Genomic DNA, 18,227 nt, shown 5'->3' with positions numbered 1-18,227 from the left:
CTCAGGCAGCTATGCCAGCATTGCAACCTTGAGATGTCAGACAGAAATCTGAAATACTCTCAGTATCTGCATGGGAAACTGGACTGGGGATTTTCTGGAATCAAACTGTAAATAAGCAGGAAGTCCTTTCTTGGAGCATTATCAGAGAGAATTGCAGGTAGCTTTACTGTGAATTACCTCACAAAAGCACAAATCTGACTGCAGTGTGGCTGCTGAGTTCAGCTAATACCTTTTTGATATGCCCTGTCAGGTAAAAAAATTACAAAAGTTCAAATGTCTTGGATTGTTCAAAGTGAGCCTTCTCCAGTATTTGAAATTCTTCTTCCAGCTGCACATTCAGTGGGAATTCTCTCTGCGATGAGTGAAGATTACATTCCCCCCACCCCTTTCTTCCAAGTATGGAGGGGCATACCCCCAGTCTCTGAAAAACCGAATTTCTGCTCCAAGATTAATATTTGATTTTTCTCTGTAAACTGCTTTGTGAACTTTTTGTTGGAAAGCAGTGTATAAATAATAATAATAATAATAATAATAATAATAATAATCCACTGGTAAAATAAACCTGTTTTGTGAAGTGGGAAGCCTGTTGAACTTTCCCTGAACTATTCCTTATCCTATAATTAACAATTATGGGTTTTAATATTGCCTAATAATACTTGTAAATAAACTGTAGGTGGAAGTTTTGTTTTCCTAGTTTGTCTGGATGATAATATTTGATGCAGAGCAGTGATTTTCAACCTTTTTCATCTCAAGGCACATTGACAAGGTACTAAAATTGTCAAGGCACACCAACAGTTTTTTGACAATTGACAAGGCACACCATTCTGTTAGAAGGGGGCTCACATCCCCCAATGGCTCTACTAATAAATGACCCTCCCCCAAACTCCTGCAGACCGTTTGTGGCACACCAGTGTGCCACAGCACAGTGGTTGAAAATGGATGGTATAGAGGATGTGGAAACAGTGAGAGAACTAAATAGCAGCTTCTTGTGAGTAAAAGCCTATCTTGTCCCTAAAGCTCAGGACTAGTCACTGTTTATTTCATTTATCCCTACCTGAACCCTGTGAGGTAGTTTACTTCTAGTTCCAGTTTTGTAGATGAAGCTCTGAGGTTGAAAGAAGTAACTTGAGCCATGATGTGGCATATACAGCCCTTCCTGGATATTACCATTTCAGGTTGCAAATTAGGAATGGAATTGAAAGTCTGAATGATTTCCCCACAAAAAAAAAGGACAGAGAAAACTAGCAGAGGGCAACATACTCCTAGGGCTTGATTTGAGGACACATGATACAGTTACTTTGCTGAAGCTGAGTAGGATTTACAAGGGTCGCCCAGAAAGTAATGCACCACATTTTTTTTCTCAGCCTACAGTAACGGTACGAATGCGAAACTTTAGATATACATTATTTGAATTTTCAGGAGTGCGCACACAAATTTTTGGTTTCTTCAGACAGATAGCGTAGCTGCAGCAGTGTTTCGAAATGGCGTCTGTAAGTGATGTACGTTACAAGCAGCATGTCGTCATTGAATTTCTCTCTGCGGAGAAAGAAACTGTTGGGAACATTCAGAAACGTTTGTGTACAGTTTATGGAGAATCTGCAGTTGACAGAAGTACGGTTAGTCGCTGGGCACAGAGGGTGAGGCCATTAGAAGGTGGTTTGGCAGAGCTCCAAGATTTGCAGCGTTTGGGGCGGCCATCCACGGCTGTCACACCTGACAAGACGCAGCTTGCTGATGTGCTCATTCGAGAGGACCGACGCATAACGACTAGGCAGTTGGCGCTGAAGCTGTCAATCAGCAAAGGAAGCGTGGATGCAATCATCTGTGCTCTTGATTACTCAAAAGTGTGTGCACGATGGGTTCTGCGCTGTCTTACGGTGGACCACAAACCTCTCAGAAAAAACATTTCTTCTGAGTTGCTGAAACGTTTTGAAGATGAGGGGGAAGCGTTCTTGTCCAGGATTGTGACAGGTGATGAAACCTGGGTTCACCATTTTGAGCCCGAAACAAAATGAGAGTCGATGGAATGGCGTCATCCTCAATCTCCACAGAAGAAAAAATTCAAAGCAACTGCTTCCGCTGGTAAGGTCATGATCACTGTGTTTTGGGACTGTGAGGGCGTCATACTCATTGATGTGATGCCAAGAGGCAGCACCATTAATTCTGAAGCTTATGTGAAGACATTAACCAAACTCAAGAAGCGCTTCCAGCAACTTCGGCGCCATAACAACCCAGGTGAGTGTTTGATTCAACATGATAACGCTCGGCCTCACACAAGTTTGAGGACTTCGGAACACATCACTAAACAGGGTTGGATTGTGTTATCCCATCCACCTTACAGCCCTGACCTAGCTCCCTCAGACTTCCACTTGTTTGGGCCATTAAAGGATGCCATTCGCGGAAGACATTTTGAGGATGACGAAGAGGTGATTCGCACAGTGCAGAAATGGCTTTGTGACCAGAACAAGGAGTGGTACCGACAGGGCATACATGCCCTTGTGTCTCGCTGGAGGAAGGCCATAGAACTGGACGGAGATTACGTGGAAAAATAGGGAGTGTAGAAGAAACATCATTCTTTCTTGTGTGTAAGTTTCATTGTGTTCAATAAATAATTGTTGAAGAAAAAAAATGTGGTGCATTACTTTCTGGGCAACCCTCGTAGCTTTGGTCACACCTGGATAGGTGACCACCTGAGAACACCATGTACGTCTCCTTGAGTTCTAAGCTAGAAGAATATAATAAATAAAATGTTTTCAACAGGGGAAGATGCTTAGTGGGTTTGAGTAGGAATGGGATTTGAGCTCTGGTCTCCTGTGTCTAATGAGAACTTCATTCTGCCAACCACAACTGCAGAGCTGAATACTTCATGACTCTCAGCTTGACACTTTTACCCCTCACTCAGGTTAAATTGGAAGATTGGATTGGATCGGGGTGCTCACACTTTTTTGGCTCGAGAGCTACTCTGAAACCCAGCAAGGCCCGGAGATCTACCAGAGTTTTTTTTACAATGTTCGTGCCATCATAACATATAACATTTATGTGTACAATGTATGTTGGTGTACCTTGAGCCCCACTGAGTATAACTTACTCCTGAGTAGACATGCCTAGGATTAGGCTGTGAGGCTGCAATCCTAGCCACACTTACCTGGGAGTAAGCCCCATTGAGTACAATGGGCCTTACTCCCGGCGTTTCCTCCCAGAGGCACCTGAAAGGGGGGGTCGGCACTCCGCGATCTACTCATTTTGCCTCGCGATCTACCAGTAGGTCGCGATCCACCTATTGAGCACCCCTGGATTGGATTGATAGGACAAGTGGAAACAATGAAAAAGAGATCATGGCTGGGCTCAAACTTTGGGTTCCTGCACTCCTTCTTTTCCATCATGAGCAAGCGGAGGAGACTGGAGGCTTCCTAATGCTGCTATAAAATAAATTTCAACTTGTCATTATGTCCAAACTGTCCTGGCTTGGCAGCAAACTGGTTTGAGCAAGCCACAGTTTGCTGTGTTCAGATATAAACAACAAAGATTACTTCTTAACCAGGTACTGACGTTTCTGGTCTCCTTCCTTCACACACAGGTCTGAAGGGGTTTTTGCTCCTAATGCTAGACCATGGTTTAATGTTGCACAATAACTACATTTTATTTCATTTTAAATTTAGATTGTTGTAATTTGAGTTTTATTATTGAATCGCAGTTTAAATTTGACAAGAGAAAGGCAGGTAACCCATTTTAGAATAAATAGACAAATCAACCTGGCCTTTGTGTGTGTGCCTTGTGCCTCTCAGCTGAGAATTTTGGTTTGGGGCTACTTGTAATGGCTAAGGGCTAAAACAATAAAGTCATTTGACTTTTTTGTGCGGTGTGGCTTATTAAGTAAGAAGCTTTGATCTTGTCTTACTGAGATTTGTGTGTGTTTATGTGTATCTCTCATTAAAAATAAAGGAAATGATTACTGAATATTTGCCATTACACTGTTCTTCCATAACAAGAAGTCACAAGTTAGATGTACAAAAACAGCTTTCATAGGAGCCAATTTTTTTTTCCATAAATCCTCATGTGCATTAGATTTTTCCAGAATTTTGCAATGAATGTTGCCTTATTTGCTTTTTGCTTTTTACATTATTTTATCTTGTGGGTCAGCACTAGCTCTGTACATTTATATTTATTCTTTAAAAACTGATAAGGGAAAATTCATGGCACTTATGTTGAAATACAAGACAAGAAATACAAAGGAGCTATTTTCTTTGTGTTGCAACTAAAATTAGAATAGTTTCCTTAAGTGAGAAATTCTTAACGATGCCTTTTCTTTCCCTCTCTTTGCAGACACAAGTCAACAGGCCCGGTCGGTATCCCATAGGCCTTATTACACACTGCCCAATGGTAGCCACGAGAGGCGGTCTGTTCTCACCATTACTGAGCCGCCACGATTTCACTTCCAGGCTAAAGGGAAAAATATCCGCCTAGATGCCCATTCTCGCAAGGCTACCCGGAGGAACAGTTTCTGCAATGGCATCACTTTCACCAACCGACCCATTCATCCATATGAGAAAGTGCGGCTCAAGCTGGTATCTGTGCACCATGGGTGGAGCGGGGCACTGCGCTTTGGCTTCACCACTCATGATCCATCACAGATGAGTGCAGATGACATACCAAAGTATGCCTGTCCAGACCTGGTGACACGACCAGGCTTCTGGGCCAAAGCTCTGCCAGAGAGGTTTGCACTAAGAGACAACATCCTGGCTTTCTGGGTCGATCGTCATGGGAGAGTTTTTTATAGCATTAATGATGAGGAGCCAATACTATTTCATTGTGGCGTCAAAGTCTCTGGGCCCCTCTGGGCTCTGATAGATGTCTATGGAATTACCCATGAAATACAGATACTAGGTAGGTATATAAATTAAGTCTTCCTTGCATATGTTAAGCTTTTCAAAACTAGTGACCTGCTCAGGGAGAAAGCAAATGGAATGTCTGACCTTTGTGATGCAATAAGAAAGCTACAAATGATTTATCATTGTCTTGGTTGTATCTTTTGATTGAATTCTTCCTTATGCAAAACAAAATTCTTCCTTATACAAAACAGGAGAAAGCAAAATACCTTTGACCAAAGAGAGTCAGACAGTGAAATGAGGCCTCTACAATTTGGCCTCTCACTTGGGCTCTACAAATTGCTAGCTGTGCGTATCGTGGCCCAGTGGAGTGCTATGACTCATCCGACAGGCGCGTCTTTTTTCTCCCTTTCAGCTCTAGCTTTATAGTCATTATCTCTTCCGAGGGCCACTTGGAGCCTCTCACGTTACATTCCTGCCCTATCAGGTTTTTTAGAAAGCGCAGCACCTAGACATAAGAGAAACACCAGCTTCTCTGCTTATCAGAGGGCTCCAACAGGGACAGCACTGCTGTAATTCTCTTTCCAAGAGTTTGAAAACTTTTCCAAAGCATTGGGTTTTTCTTCTTCTTGAAGTTATCCCACTTAGACAAGAGATTTATTGGCTCTTGTTTTATAACCTTGTCCTGCAGAGTTCAGGTGATAACTTGGCTTTAGCCAACCTACCTAGAAGTGAGCCATGAGCACAAACTTATTTTTGTCCTTACAGACAAGTCCATCAGAATGTGTTTACAAAGCACTAGGAATTTGGGGCACACACACAAGGCCTCTGATGTAATCTGTGGCCTTAACTGTTCTCAGAATATGAACCCAATATATGCCTCTGGTGTGATACGGGTTATCTGCATAAAGCCACCACAACCCATCCTGCTTTCCCTTTCTGGTTTTGATTTACTGTATATGTAGGCAGCTCCAGACTTAACTTAAAAAGAGAGGATTTGGCACTCCTGTCAATTCAAGCATGATTGCAAAAGATAATTGAGCTTTAGTGAAAATGTTAAGTGGTACTCTATAAATGGCGTGATGAATGCATAAACGAAACGTAGTTCCCGTGATTTTTAAGTGGGCATCGTTTCAATTGGCATGCATAAAATTGAAGACCATGTTTGAGAACCACCAATGCAGTCTCTCTCCTTCAGCTCACGGATCCTCAGGCATTGTAATGCACCTCTTGCTCACAACGTTTAAAAAAGAAAAATGCACTGTTTTGTGTGAAGATTGAACTGGGACAGAGCAGATGAAGTTATTAATTTGTTAAATATTGTGCTTGTATCATGTGACTTTGTCTTCCTGATCCCTAGCATGCAACTTATTATTGTCTTTATCTTTTCACTTGATTATGCTCAGTTTTGCCTCTGTATCAAATACTTATGCGTTGCTGCTGTTAAGTATCTGTTGCATAAAGTAAACTCTTTAAATCCTTGCTCCCGTGGAACTTGCAAGCTAATGCTTCCACACATCCCCACTGTTCCCAGATCAGTAGTAGAGACAAAACTGAGTCCCAGCTGACCCAGAATAGACTGATGTTGAGATACAGCCTATGAAGCAGTAGAGACTTGCTGTGAAAGGCCCCTTCAAATACCTAGTACATCTATCATTGGTAATAATAAAATGACTGCTTACAGGTCACAATCCAAACTGTACTAAACATGCTTGGGGTCCCTGAATCAATGAGCTTAAGTACATGCCCCTGTCTGCTGAATTGTGGCCAGAGTTTGAGAGCTTTCCTATGTTTGTCCTCATGTCCACTCTGTTCAGTGGGTCACTGTTCCCATTTTATACGTAGAGACCTAATACTGTCATGTTCCCCATTTAATCACCTTATCTTCTGAAGTATCAGTGATTGGAAAGGAGGAGAGAAGAAGGGTATGGAGGGTGTCTAGAAGTCAGATGCTGCACTAAGCATCAGTTGCATTTGCTGGTCCCATGTCTTAGAAGCAGCTGTTAAGGACAGTAGATGTGAAGTTTAATTTGATTTAGCCAATTGGTAAAATCAGCTGCTGAAAAGGAAAAATTAGTTTGTCTTTGAAATATTGATCTCACTACAAGAGGGTTTGGTGGGGTTTAACAAGTTCCCTCCCTAGGGTCCCATTGTTTAGAGAGGTTATGGGTTGAGCAGAATTGCAATTTGTTTCCGTCCTTCATTCTTACCTATTGAATTGACTACCAGTTTTTAGAATTTCATGCAAATTTCAAGAAATCTGGCTTTTAAGAAGATAAAAATGATTAGAGACCATAGTTATGTTTTGAGCCCAAGGCTATCATCTACAAACCATATCTTGAATTCATTCATAAATTAAAGGTTTAAGCCTTTGAAGAATGAACCTTGTAAGAAAATGTTGGTAAATCAAATGCCTGAATTCAAATTTTTGACTCCAATAATCCATTCTTTTTCTCATTATTGACTCCCAGCAGGAATGTAGAAGGACAGTTAATATTGAGGGCCATTGAGCTGCCTTTAGTTCTATGTGCTCTTGGGCTGGAAATGTCTATTTTCTTGACATCTGATGCTATCAGATGGGACATGGTTCTGAGAGAAAGAGCCTGTAGCGTGCTCACATAGCTTGTCGGTAACAAAGAGTCTAGTGTGCTTTGAAATATTTTTAAAAGGTCACTATTGCTATGTTAGCATGTATATTACGCAATTTATTATTAATTGTCTGTAAAGTGATTTCCAGTCTTTCTTACATGAATAAAATTGGCAAGGACTAAGGGAGGAGGGCTGAAAGCCAATGGGAAGAAATATATTTCTCTCTCTCTTGCTCTCTTTCTCTGATTTGTAAAGCTTGTAATATCTACTCACTCAGGACAAGAGATCAGGGAACAGAAAATCAGTTTCTTTTTCAGATCTCTGTTTTTGTGGGTGCAAAAGCGGGCTGCAAGGAGTGAGAATTTCTGCACAACTACCCACAGTGTGGAATGGGGTGTTTCTACAGACAGTGAACTCATTTATAGCGAATTCATTTGGTGGGCTTTGTTTTACTGGAAAGATTCTTTGCTACTTTGCAATTCTGTGCTTCCAGAGAAGATTTTCTTAACACTATTCATATTTAAAATGGGGAGGGGGAAAAAACTGTTGGACTGGTTAAGTATTGGATTTGATGTTCAAGTGTGGTGAAGAAACAGATGGACAATCCAGTATCCACTCAGGGTGGGCCAGCTTGCCTCTAATACAGCTTGTCCTTGTCATTGCTTCACAGACAGCATGTTTGCCGAGACGATGACCTCTACCCGTCTCAGCAACGCACGACTCAGCACTTGCCTTCCACAGAGCAGCCATGATTCAGCCAACTTCAACAACAATGAACTAGAGAACAACCAAGTGGTGGCCAAGATTGCCAATCTGAACTTGAGTCGTATGCCTGGGCTGCCAACAGATAACCACACCATCCCCTGCTGTCCAAGCAGGCGGCAGCTTGCCCAAGTAATGCCTGCCTTTCTAGATACAGATCTGCGTTTCCACTCTACCCATGGACCTGATATCAACTTTTCTCAGGATCGGATGTCTGCCTGCACCAATTGGCAAGAGAGTAATAGAACGTTGGTGTTTTCCGACAGACCTTTGCACATCAGTGAAAGCCTCTTCGTGGAAGTAGGACACCTGGGCTTGCCCTATTACGGAGCCCTGACGTTTGGCATCACTTCCTGTGATCCAGGTACATTACGGACAAATGAGCTCCCAGCAGATCCAGATTTTCTTCTGGATCGCAAGGAATACTGGGTAGTTTGCCGAGGATTCCCAGTCCTCAACAACGGTGACATCCTCAACTTCATCATCTTGCCCAACGGAGAAGTGCACCACGGAATTAACGGGATTAATCGTGGCATGCTGATGTGTGTTGACACCTCACAATCACTGTGGGTATTTTTCACAATCCATGGTGTTATTAATCAGCTCAAAATATTGGGTAAGTGAAGCTCAAAACTAAGATGAATAAGGCAAAATAATCTTAGTGGAATAGAGAGCCCTTGACATGCATTTGGAGTTGCATTGCTGTTCCTGCTGGTTTCAGTGGGCTGTTGCCTATCTTAATAGCACCCAGATTTTATGGATCAACCAGAGCCATGGCATAAGCTGTGATTTGCATAGGCACTTTTGAAGCAATCATATATGTGGGGGGGGGGGGGGAGGAAGTCAACTGATCAGCCCTGTTGGTCAAGCGCCCCTGGTTTTGTAATCAACTGAGGCTCATAGGGTTTCTGTGATACTGTGCAGTGTGGGGCAGAATGGAATCTTGCTCACAGCTAACCAGGGTGTTCCTGTGCAACACAGCACTTCTAAGTAGGGGTAGGGATGAGGATAGACGTCAAACTAGCAGTGCTCAAAGCACAAGCCATGGTCCTAGCACAGTTGTAAAGGCATATATTTTTCTCTAGTTCACTTCTGGTTGCATCAGATTCTATGGGATATTGTCTCAAGATCAGACCACACATCGTTGCCAGGCTTCCAGGAACGCTGAGCTCTAAGCTGGGCAGAGCTTGGCTTCCCAGGGCTTTGAGTTGTGCAAATTAAAGGGAGCAGTGGCTGAAGTTTCCCTGACGATGGTCTGTCAAATCTAGCATTCACGTCCGAAGAGTAGCCAGCAGGATGCTTCTGAGGATTCTAGCAGAGTGTGAGCGTGAGGGGCATGTTTCGTAGTACTTTGTCCCCAGCATTCGTACCGAGAAGTTTAGTGCTTGTGATCAGGGACCTTCCACTTAGCTGTAATAATTAATAGATATCCCTCTCCCTCTCACACACACTAGGGTACATTTTAGAATCTTGGCACTTTCCATGTTGGTTTAATTCTCTTTTTGTAAGGTCCATTGTTGCAGTCTAGGTTTCATGAAACCCTTTTTGCAGGAGGGTTGATTGGATGGTTGCATGCCTATATGGAAGGATTGGGTAGTTAGCGGTATCCTGTACTGTAGTTTGCTAGAAAAAATGTTGGAATTGCACTTAACAAAGGAACTTGGTCTGCAACCTCCTGGTTGGATGTTGCTAGTCAGATGGTGGTCTTGATGGTCTGGATTAAGTAGGAGCAGTATGTACTCCTTACATACTATGCAATAGTATAGTGGCAACAACAGTGTAGTAAAAGCTGGTCTGGGAGCAAGGAATGCTTGTTTTCTTTAAGTAAAAGAAATAATTCATTAATAAGTTGTAAAATAGACTTGGGAACCCCAAAGTCTTTTGTACAGGGTGTTCTAGAGATATGGTTGTTTCAGGGTAATTCAGTTCAGTAAACATCCTGAGAGATTCCCTGCCCCAGCTCTGAGGCTAACTGAACCTTTCTTGGTATTTTCAGGTTCTGGCCCTGTGACAGTCTCCCCCTCAGGATCTCCTGGAGGCTCACAGTATGACAGCGATTCAGATATGGCTTTCAGTGTGAACAGGTCCTCATCAGCTTCTGAATCCTCTCTGGGTAAGGGACCCTTCACTTATCACCTCTGCATGCTTGTCTCTGGAAAACACACATCCAAGATGCTATCCAAACATATAAACCAAACTATACAGGTGGAGTCTTGCCCTGACTGCTGCTATTGTGTACAGTGTTATCTCTAATGCAAACAGGGGACAACTATTTGATATGACTGTATATCAGTCATGTAGGAGATGATATACAGTCATCTTCCTCCTTTTACAGGAGAGATCACTGAAGCACTGAGAAACCAAATTGACAAGTGCATTTCACAAAGTTTATGGCATAAGCATAAGCACAAGTAGAAATTTGACCTTGCCAGATCCTAGCAAATGAAACCATTGTTATGTAGCCCATTCTGGGGGCAGGAGCTACAATACAGCTCCCCTACAGCTAATGTATGGTTATCCCTGTGATATATAATGCATAGAAAATTCTTCAGAGATCATGAGCATTCAGCAGCATTTAACAGTGCTGGAGTATCAAAAACGAGGCTTCACAGGTATGGAGGGGCTGCAAACGTATACATATGTCAAAAAGGGACATGTGGTGGGTGGGGAGGCAGATGAGGCAGAGTCTCCCCACCGTAGTCCACCCACCACACATCCCTGATGTCAAATGTGACGGTATAGCCCCTGGATCCTCAGACATGTATGTGTGTTGCCCAATAGCACCTGTGCAGATCAGAGATCCTGGCCATTACATGGAGGCCACTGGGAATACTTTCTGGACACTGACTCTAGCTGTACCACATAGTTTTGGCCCTTGTGAGATTCTGACACTTGGTGAGGAGAGTTCTACTAGAAAACACCAGGAAGAGGAGGAGAGGTAGACTGCACAGCTGGGCCAAAGTTATTTGTACCAGAATGAACTCCTCTATTGCAGATACATTCACAGTTGGGAAATTTCCCTGTAGAATATCTTTGAAGTTTCATAGCCTTCTGAATGGGAAAACACTCAGGGGGAAGCTAGTTCAAATGTATCAGTTCCACATGTTTTCTTACAATTCAATAACTAAAAGTACTGAATTGACAAAATAGTGTGAACATTTATGCCAGTGGTTCCCAAACTTTTTAGCACTGGGAACCACTTTTTAAAATGACGTTCTGTTGGGACCCACCTAGCTTTACAAGACTAAAACAAAAAAAAGTTTCACTTTACCAATTTCCTCTTGTTTTTATTCTTTTTACGGTGGTGAGGGAACTTCCTTCTCAGGTTTTTTTGGGGCCTGCATTCATCGAATTGGGACATTCTGGTGGTGTTGCGTTCCTCTTGGTCTGCTCTTCGAAATGGACTGGGGCATGTTCACCTTCTCATGAGTAAAATGCACATGGGTGGATCAGTTTCACTTTCCATAAAGCTCAACACATTTTCCTTGTCGGCTATCAGCTTGTCAGTTTAACTTGAAAACATGTATATGTTGCGTTATAAAATTTAACTGAATGTTACAATAGTTGCACTTTAGGGTGGACATGTGCATAACAATAAGAGTTGTTCTGACATCATTACCGCTTTCAAGTGGGGACAGGTTCCATACCAGGTGGCAAGACAAGCATGCTGGCCAGTGGTTCTTGCTGCAGCCACAGCTGGGATAAATCATTGAGCTGAGGCTGTTTCCAGCAGTGACCCTGTAATGAGCATGCTGTTTGTCTGTAAAAATCTGGTGAATGTTGACAGATGAGCTTATTGGGCTGGAAGAAGACAATAGCTCTTAACAGCATAGAATTTGGTTTAAGACATTTTGCTTCCCATGATGTGTACACACATTTGTCACATCGTTGCTGCTGGGGAAACAGGTTTTGCAGATCTTTAAACCATTATAAAAACCTGTTTGCTGGGTTTTTGAGGGATCAGCGTATGTACCTCTTTCACACTAGCTTTAGTTCTCTGGGGTAAAAAAAAATAAAAGTTAGTTTCCAGCACCGAGAAAGAGGCCCAAATGAAAGAGAAACCATTCTAAGTGTTTGTTCTTCACATTCCTCGCAGTGACAGCTCCGAGTTCTCCTCTAAGTCCTCCAGTATCTCCTGTGTTCCCGCCTCCAGAACCTTCGAGCAGCAAGAATGGGGAGTGCACTGTCTGCTTTGACAATGAGGTGGATGTGGTGATCTACACTTGCGGACACATGTGCCTCTGCAACACCTGTGGTCTTAAGCTGAAGAAGCAGCTCAATGCCTGTTGCCCAATCTGTCGACAGGTCATCAAAGACATAATTAAAATCTACCGCCCTTAACCTCAGTCCACCCTGCTGGGGTGTGAATGGAGAGGGGCAGAAAAAAGAATGTTGTTGGCAATTGTCACACCTTACCGTCCCTGCTTATGAATTTTTGTGCTGGTCAGTGGTTACTGAGTTGCTCTTTTGTGTATATTTTCATGTTTTGACCAGTAGAAACAAATCAGGGATAATTAAGCGAACTGGGAAACATTCTGGTCCTTGTAGAGGCTGAAGGTACAGCTGTGGAGTGGAGAGAACTTTGTGAAGATGCTACTCTAATGGGCCAAAACAGTGGGCCTGACCTGTAAACTCCAGAATCACGTGGATTCCAAAAAGAAAGGGGAATTGTCTTGTTCAGTGGCAATGTCCTTTTAAAATTATATAACTCTTCCACCTTGGCATATCAGTTATTTGACCAGTTTTTAAATTCTGGGCACACTTTTTTGTGCCATAGAGGAACTGGTTAGAAAATTAGGCAGTTTCCTAGACCCTTTCAAGGGAAAAGTCCAAGATTGCACTCACTGCACATTGTCTGCAGAAGTCAGAGATACAACTTCTCTTGTCATCTTAAAAGTGGTGAAAAGTCAGGGTACTCTGGAGGGTGGCTCAATTTCAAGGCTTTTTTAAACTGATGGGTCAACAGTAAGAGTAACAAAAGAGAGACATGTCTAATTTGTTGGTTGGTTCCAGCCAATCAGGTGAAAAAATACTTTGAAACAACAATTAGTAAACCTCTTGCCTTTGTGAACTCTGTTGCATTCATTTTCCATTTTTCCAATACAGTCCACTTATTCACAGGTTTAGCAGTCCACTTCTTTAAGGTGGCAAAGCAGTTTGCAAAACAAAATTGAGGTACCCACAAGGTGAGTTAGGACAGTGAAACCGAGACTAGAAAAGGCATACAGAGTGCATAATCAGTACTGTCTGCATGCAAGAGAGGCAAAGTTATAAATGTCCTTAGTACAAGAAATAAACAATTGCACTTTCCTCATCTGTAGGGCACAAGTTGAGGCTTGCAGCTGTTATACTGAACAGCTGCTAAGCACAGCGTGATGTGGATAGTTGAATATCTGGGGACTAGAAAGGCTCTGCGTGCAGAAGAGGCACTCTGTAGATTTAACATCACTGTATACCTCAAAGGTTATGAATGATCATACCCAGAAACCTGTGAGTGGCAGCCTGTGGAGATGTCCTTTTGACCAGGCAGTCAAGAAGACTGCTGATGGAGAACTCGGATTTCAAGCTTCCAGTTTCCTTATTCAAGCTTCCAGTGCTTTGTGAGCACAGGTGATTGATGTTTTCCTTCATTGCTCCCCAGGGGTTTTGTTAGCAAACTATGCAGCAATGTAGGAATTCTCATTTCTTCCTCTCCAGGAAGTTGTCTTTTACTCCACAGTAGAGGCATCTTATTGAAATTAAAAGGCCTCTCACTTGGCATTGTTTGTTGGAAAAGAATCTGCAAGCTATTATTAGATGCTGGAACTTAAGATAAATTAATTTTAGTTGTGCTGGTAGACAGTTCTGAACAGTGGTAACCTAAATGCTGAAATATACATCGCAGTTTAGGGATGAGGTACCATGTCGGTGAAAAGCTATGCTTGGTCTATTTGCTGATTCTCTCCTTAATCAGGCTTTATAAGTCTGACCCCTACAGGAGTGTACCAACAGGAGCCATCCATAGGCACTCTAGACCAGCCATTCTCAACCTTTTTTAAAATTACAGCCCATTAGGAGCTTTTCTCAGGTTCCAGGGATTACCCCCCTCTCCATCAAACAAGGATGCAATGCAAACAGATAAACGTACAATCATTTATCAGTGAACACCAGTCTGTGGCCCCCTTCAAATGTGCCTGGGGGGTGGCTCCCAGAGGGCATATGGCTTCTGTTGAGAATGGCTGCTCTACCTGTCACTTTCTACTCAGTAGCAGCCTGCTGTAAAGAAATTCTAATAATCTAGATGAAATGTGATGACTTTGCCTGCCCTGCTAAGAGTACTGAATGTACTGAGTATTGATAGGAGTATTGAATTCATTATTGGAATTCATTATGAGCTCATACTGAAATCTTTTTATTTAATAGATTTATGATCTGATTCTATGATCCACAGAGCTAAGGCCAGAACTAATAAGATCCCACAGAAAGGTTTTAACATGGCATCAAAAGGAAAACATTTGTTCCTTCTTATGGCAGTGCCACGAACTGCCTTGCCTTTTTTCCTAGCCTTAGCACAGCTATTCTGAACCATTATAGTCCCCTTTGTCAGAATTCCTTCTTTCTACTTGTGTGGCATAGCGTGAAGCTTTGGGGTTTATATAGGACGTAATGCAGACTTTGTCCATGACCAGTAAGGATTATAAGCAGTTAAGCTGCAGGGTTGTAATGGCTTCAATTGGACTAAACCAGTTTATGACCAAACATTACATCAACACTTCCCCAACGTTCCTGGTTTGCGATAGCCTTGGAACTCAGAAGGCAGTGACGATGATGTAAAACACATCATGCAGTGACAACATGGACACTCACTTCTGGGTTCAGAGGGCATCACTAGCCTCCAAAATAGCGGTAAGAGTGTTGGGGTGAGGAGGGCTTCTCCCAGTGTGCAGTTTTCATGGGCTGCAGCTCTGCCTGCTGCACTGAAACTCCTGTCACTGTTTGGAGGCTTGTGCTGCAAACTCCCTACCGGGCAGTAAGGCACATGTTGTGATGCACACTTGGGAACAGCTGCATTACATGTTCACTAGTGTATACATTATGCTCATGGTCATTTCAGTAATATGTCTCAAAAGTTGCATCCCATTGCTAGTTTAGCACCTTCCTTGCTCAATGTTTTCAGCTTAGTTTTCTTTCACCTTCACTGCTGGACAAAGTGGCTATGGTACAGTGTTCATATAGTTCAGGGGCTGCATTGGAAGCTGTTGGATACCAGTGGGTCCCTGCAGTCTAACATCATGACATGTTACAGTTATACATTGCATAAGGAAAGGTACTTCAAAGGCATCAAATAAGTGATCATCTTCCTTCTAAGTTCCTCTGAAGTGTAGATAATATCTTCAGCTAAGAGGAACGCCCAGGTCTTTTCAATTTTAGGGTGGTTTCAGACAACATTACGCTACATGATGCCTCCCACTAATTTCTCAGTGCTTACAAGCATCCTCTCTCCCACACAGAGATATGGGCCACCATGCAGTCAGCTTCACATTATAGCCAGTCGTGACAAGTGACTGCTTTGTTGCAAAAGTCATTTGAAAGAATTACTAATTCTGTTAGATAATAAAGTGTCCAGAAACCCTGTCTTTCATGCAACAGTTGGCATCAGAATTCACTTGCAGTTCCTAGGGAAGTACAATTGTTCGTTTTAAAACACAGATAATGCTACAGGTGCACAACGTGGAGAAAAATTGTGAGGCTGTGCAGGCAGTGCTGTAAAACAGGCAAAGGAGCACATCAGAAGATTCCTAGTATTTGCACCTGTGTGAACATGCATTTTTGTCTTTTGCATCCATAACTCCATAATAGGCTTTTGCTGGTATTAACTCCTAATCTGGTAGGCAGGTATTGATTACTCACTGAACAAGTTTAAGAGACTGAGGAGATGGGTTGAGAAGTGTAGTAGATTTGACTGCATCCGCTTTTGGTCAGTCAGTTTCAAAACCTCTATGGAACTTGAAAGCAGAAGGCCAATTCAACTAATCAGTTGAGTTGGTATTTACCAAGTGATTCCTGAAGAAAAGCTTATAGTGCTACCACAGATTCTGTGCACAAAGGTTGCTCAGTGATGTTTTCATACAACTCAACAATTGCAGGATAGCTGTCATTTATCACTTGGCTAAAAATCACTGTTTTTTTGCAACCATGTTTGTCAGCACACGATGCATGTTGATCTTCTGTTGTTTGCCATGAAAGCAGCTGTCCTCTGGCACTGAATAGTATGTAATGAGCAGCTTCAGATGGTTTCTAGTTGTGTGATCACAGCTCCCCAGTTCCTGATGCTGCAGACCTGGCAAGATCATTATTCTAACATCTAATTCCTCTCAGCATCCCTAGAATGCCACTAAGTAACATAATGACTTTAAGTCATAGTGAATCTGAATGGCATCTCTTTGCAGCAACTGCCACTGGTTAGTCTCAAAAGTCACAGCTGGAGTTGGAGAAGCTCACCAGAAAGAAGTGAACAGGTTTCTATTTTGTGGGGCTGGCAGATAATTCTAAAGACATGTGACAGTTTAATAATTGGTAGGCTACTGTGGGTGCTGATCACTACCTCTGTTCTCCTGCTAGCCCTGTGTTCCTTTAAGTTGGCCGTTTCAAGGGTATGTTGGTTTCCAGCAGCTGCTATATTATTTCAAAACCAAACAGAGCATTCACCCTGCACCTTATATCTAGAACTAGTTTCCTTCCTGTCTGGGGATTGGTTTAATAGCGGTTGCTGCAATTAAGAAGTATATTAAGATGGTGGTACAAAAGGTAATGGGCCACAGGTACAAAGCAGGACCCTTGGTGCAGAGGAGGAAGGACATGTGGGGCAGGCGTGACCTTAATTCTTTCTGTTGAAGCAGATTCCCTGCAAAAGCAGCATCTGACAGAAGCTTAGGCAATCCACAAGTCTGTGTCCAAGCTTTTGCAGAAAAGTGCATTTGTCAACACACAGTTCTACTGCTTACAATCTTACAAGGAATTGTCAAACTCTTTGCCAGATTACTTTTAGGATGAGGGGGCTACTTAGCAATGTTAGTTCTTGTACTTTTTTTGTTTTTTAAAAGTGTCCAGAAAATCTGTTTGTGCCTTATAAGGGTGTCTGTGCATTTTTTATCCTTTTTAATGCTACTCTTAAAAAAAAATGGAGGGGGAAAAAAAAGAACCTAACACAGATGGCTGGTAGTTTTATAGAATTTTATGTGTTCACCAAGAACTTTTGCTTTTTTTGATATTGGAGTGACAATTGTATGTTTTCATTGAACTTTTGCTGCCACCCTCCTTCCGGTTTCCTCTTTGTACAAACGCTTTTTTAAAGTTTCCAGATTTCTAAAACTTCTTGATATTTTTCTGGTTCATGACTGTGATTTGCCCATCACATTATAAGATGTACCAGATATGAATCTCTCTGTAATAAGACTTTCAAAACAAATTATTGGGGAGGGAAGTTTGCACTTCTCTACATGTTAATTACTCTCTAGCATTGTGATCTGTGCTGTGTGTATGTGTTTTTTTTAATTTTGATCTGTTTTACATTAATATAAAATTTGACCTGTTTATGAAATAAAATGTTGACTCGGGCATATTCCCACTTGTCTCAAGTCAAGAAGGGTACAGCAGAGCACCAGAGGTGGGAGGGAGGTTCTGTAGCACTGGTTCCCAACCTGTGGTCAATATCACAATATTCAAGCATCACACTGAGAGAGCGCTCCCCACAGGCCACCAGAGAGGGTGTAAAACAGACTGTCTGTAGCTGTCAATGAAGTGTCCGCTGTGGCTGTGGGCAGTCCATTCTCTGCCATCTCTGGTAGTGCATGGGGGGGGGGGGCACTTGCTTGAGAGATGCTTCCCCACAGACTACCAGAGGGAGCAGAGAACGGACCACCTGCAGGCGCATCTGGCAACAAAAGCAGCAACCCAGAAATCTTCTCTATACATGATAAAACTAATAAATCTTTAATAAATATTCTCTAATGATTACAAATTGTATTTATTGTTTGCAGGGGAGTAGCATGATACATGGTAATTCAAATT

General features: G+C 42.4%; 1 protein-coding gene across 1 annotated transcript in view; it reads left to right on the top strand.

The window, feature by feature from the left end:
* Window positions 1-17,778, top strand: part of NEURL1B (neuralized E3 ubiquitin protein ligase 1B) — a 62,655-nt gene extending 44,877 nt beyond the window's left edge. Inside the window, exons 2-5 of the mRNA XM_066617140.1 lie at window positions 4,324-4,884; window positions 8,086-8,793; window positions 10,174-10,290; window positions 12,274-17,778. Coding sequence (XP_066473237.1) covers window positions 4,324-4,884; window positions 8,086-8,793; window positions 10,174-10,290; window positions 12,274-12,518 — 1,631 coding nt within the window. The 3' untranslated portion in view covers window positions 12,519-17,778. The remainder of the gene's footprint in view (window positions 1-4,323; window positions 4,885-8,085; window positions 8,794-10,173; window positions 10,291-12,273) is intronic.
* The last annotated feature ends 449 nt before the right edge of the window (window positions 17,779-18,227 follow it).

Source organism: Tiliqua scincoides, chromosome 2 (assembly GCF_035046505.1).
Source record: "Tiliqua scincoides isolate rTilSci1 chromosome 2, rTilSci1.hap2, whole genome shotgun sequence".
NCBI lineage: Eukaryota > Metazoa > Chordata > Lepidosauria > Squamata > Scincidae > Tiliqua > Tiliqua scincoides.
This window is presented reverse-complemented; position numbering and strand designations above follow the sequence as displayed.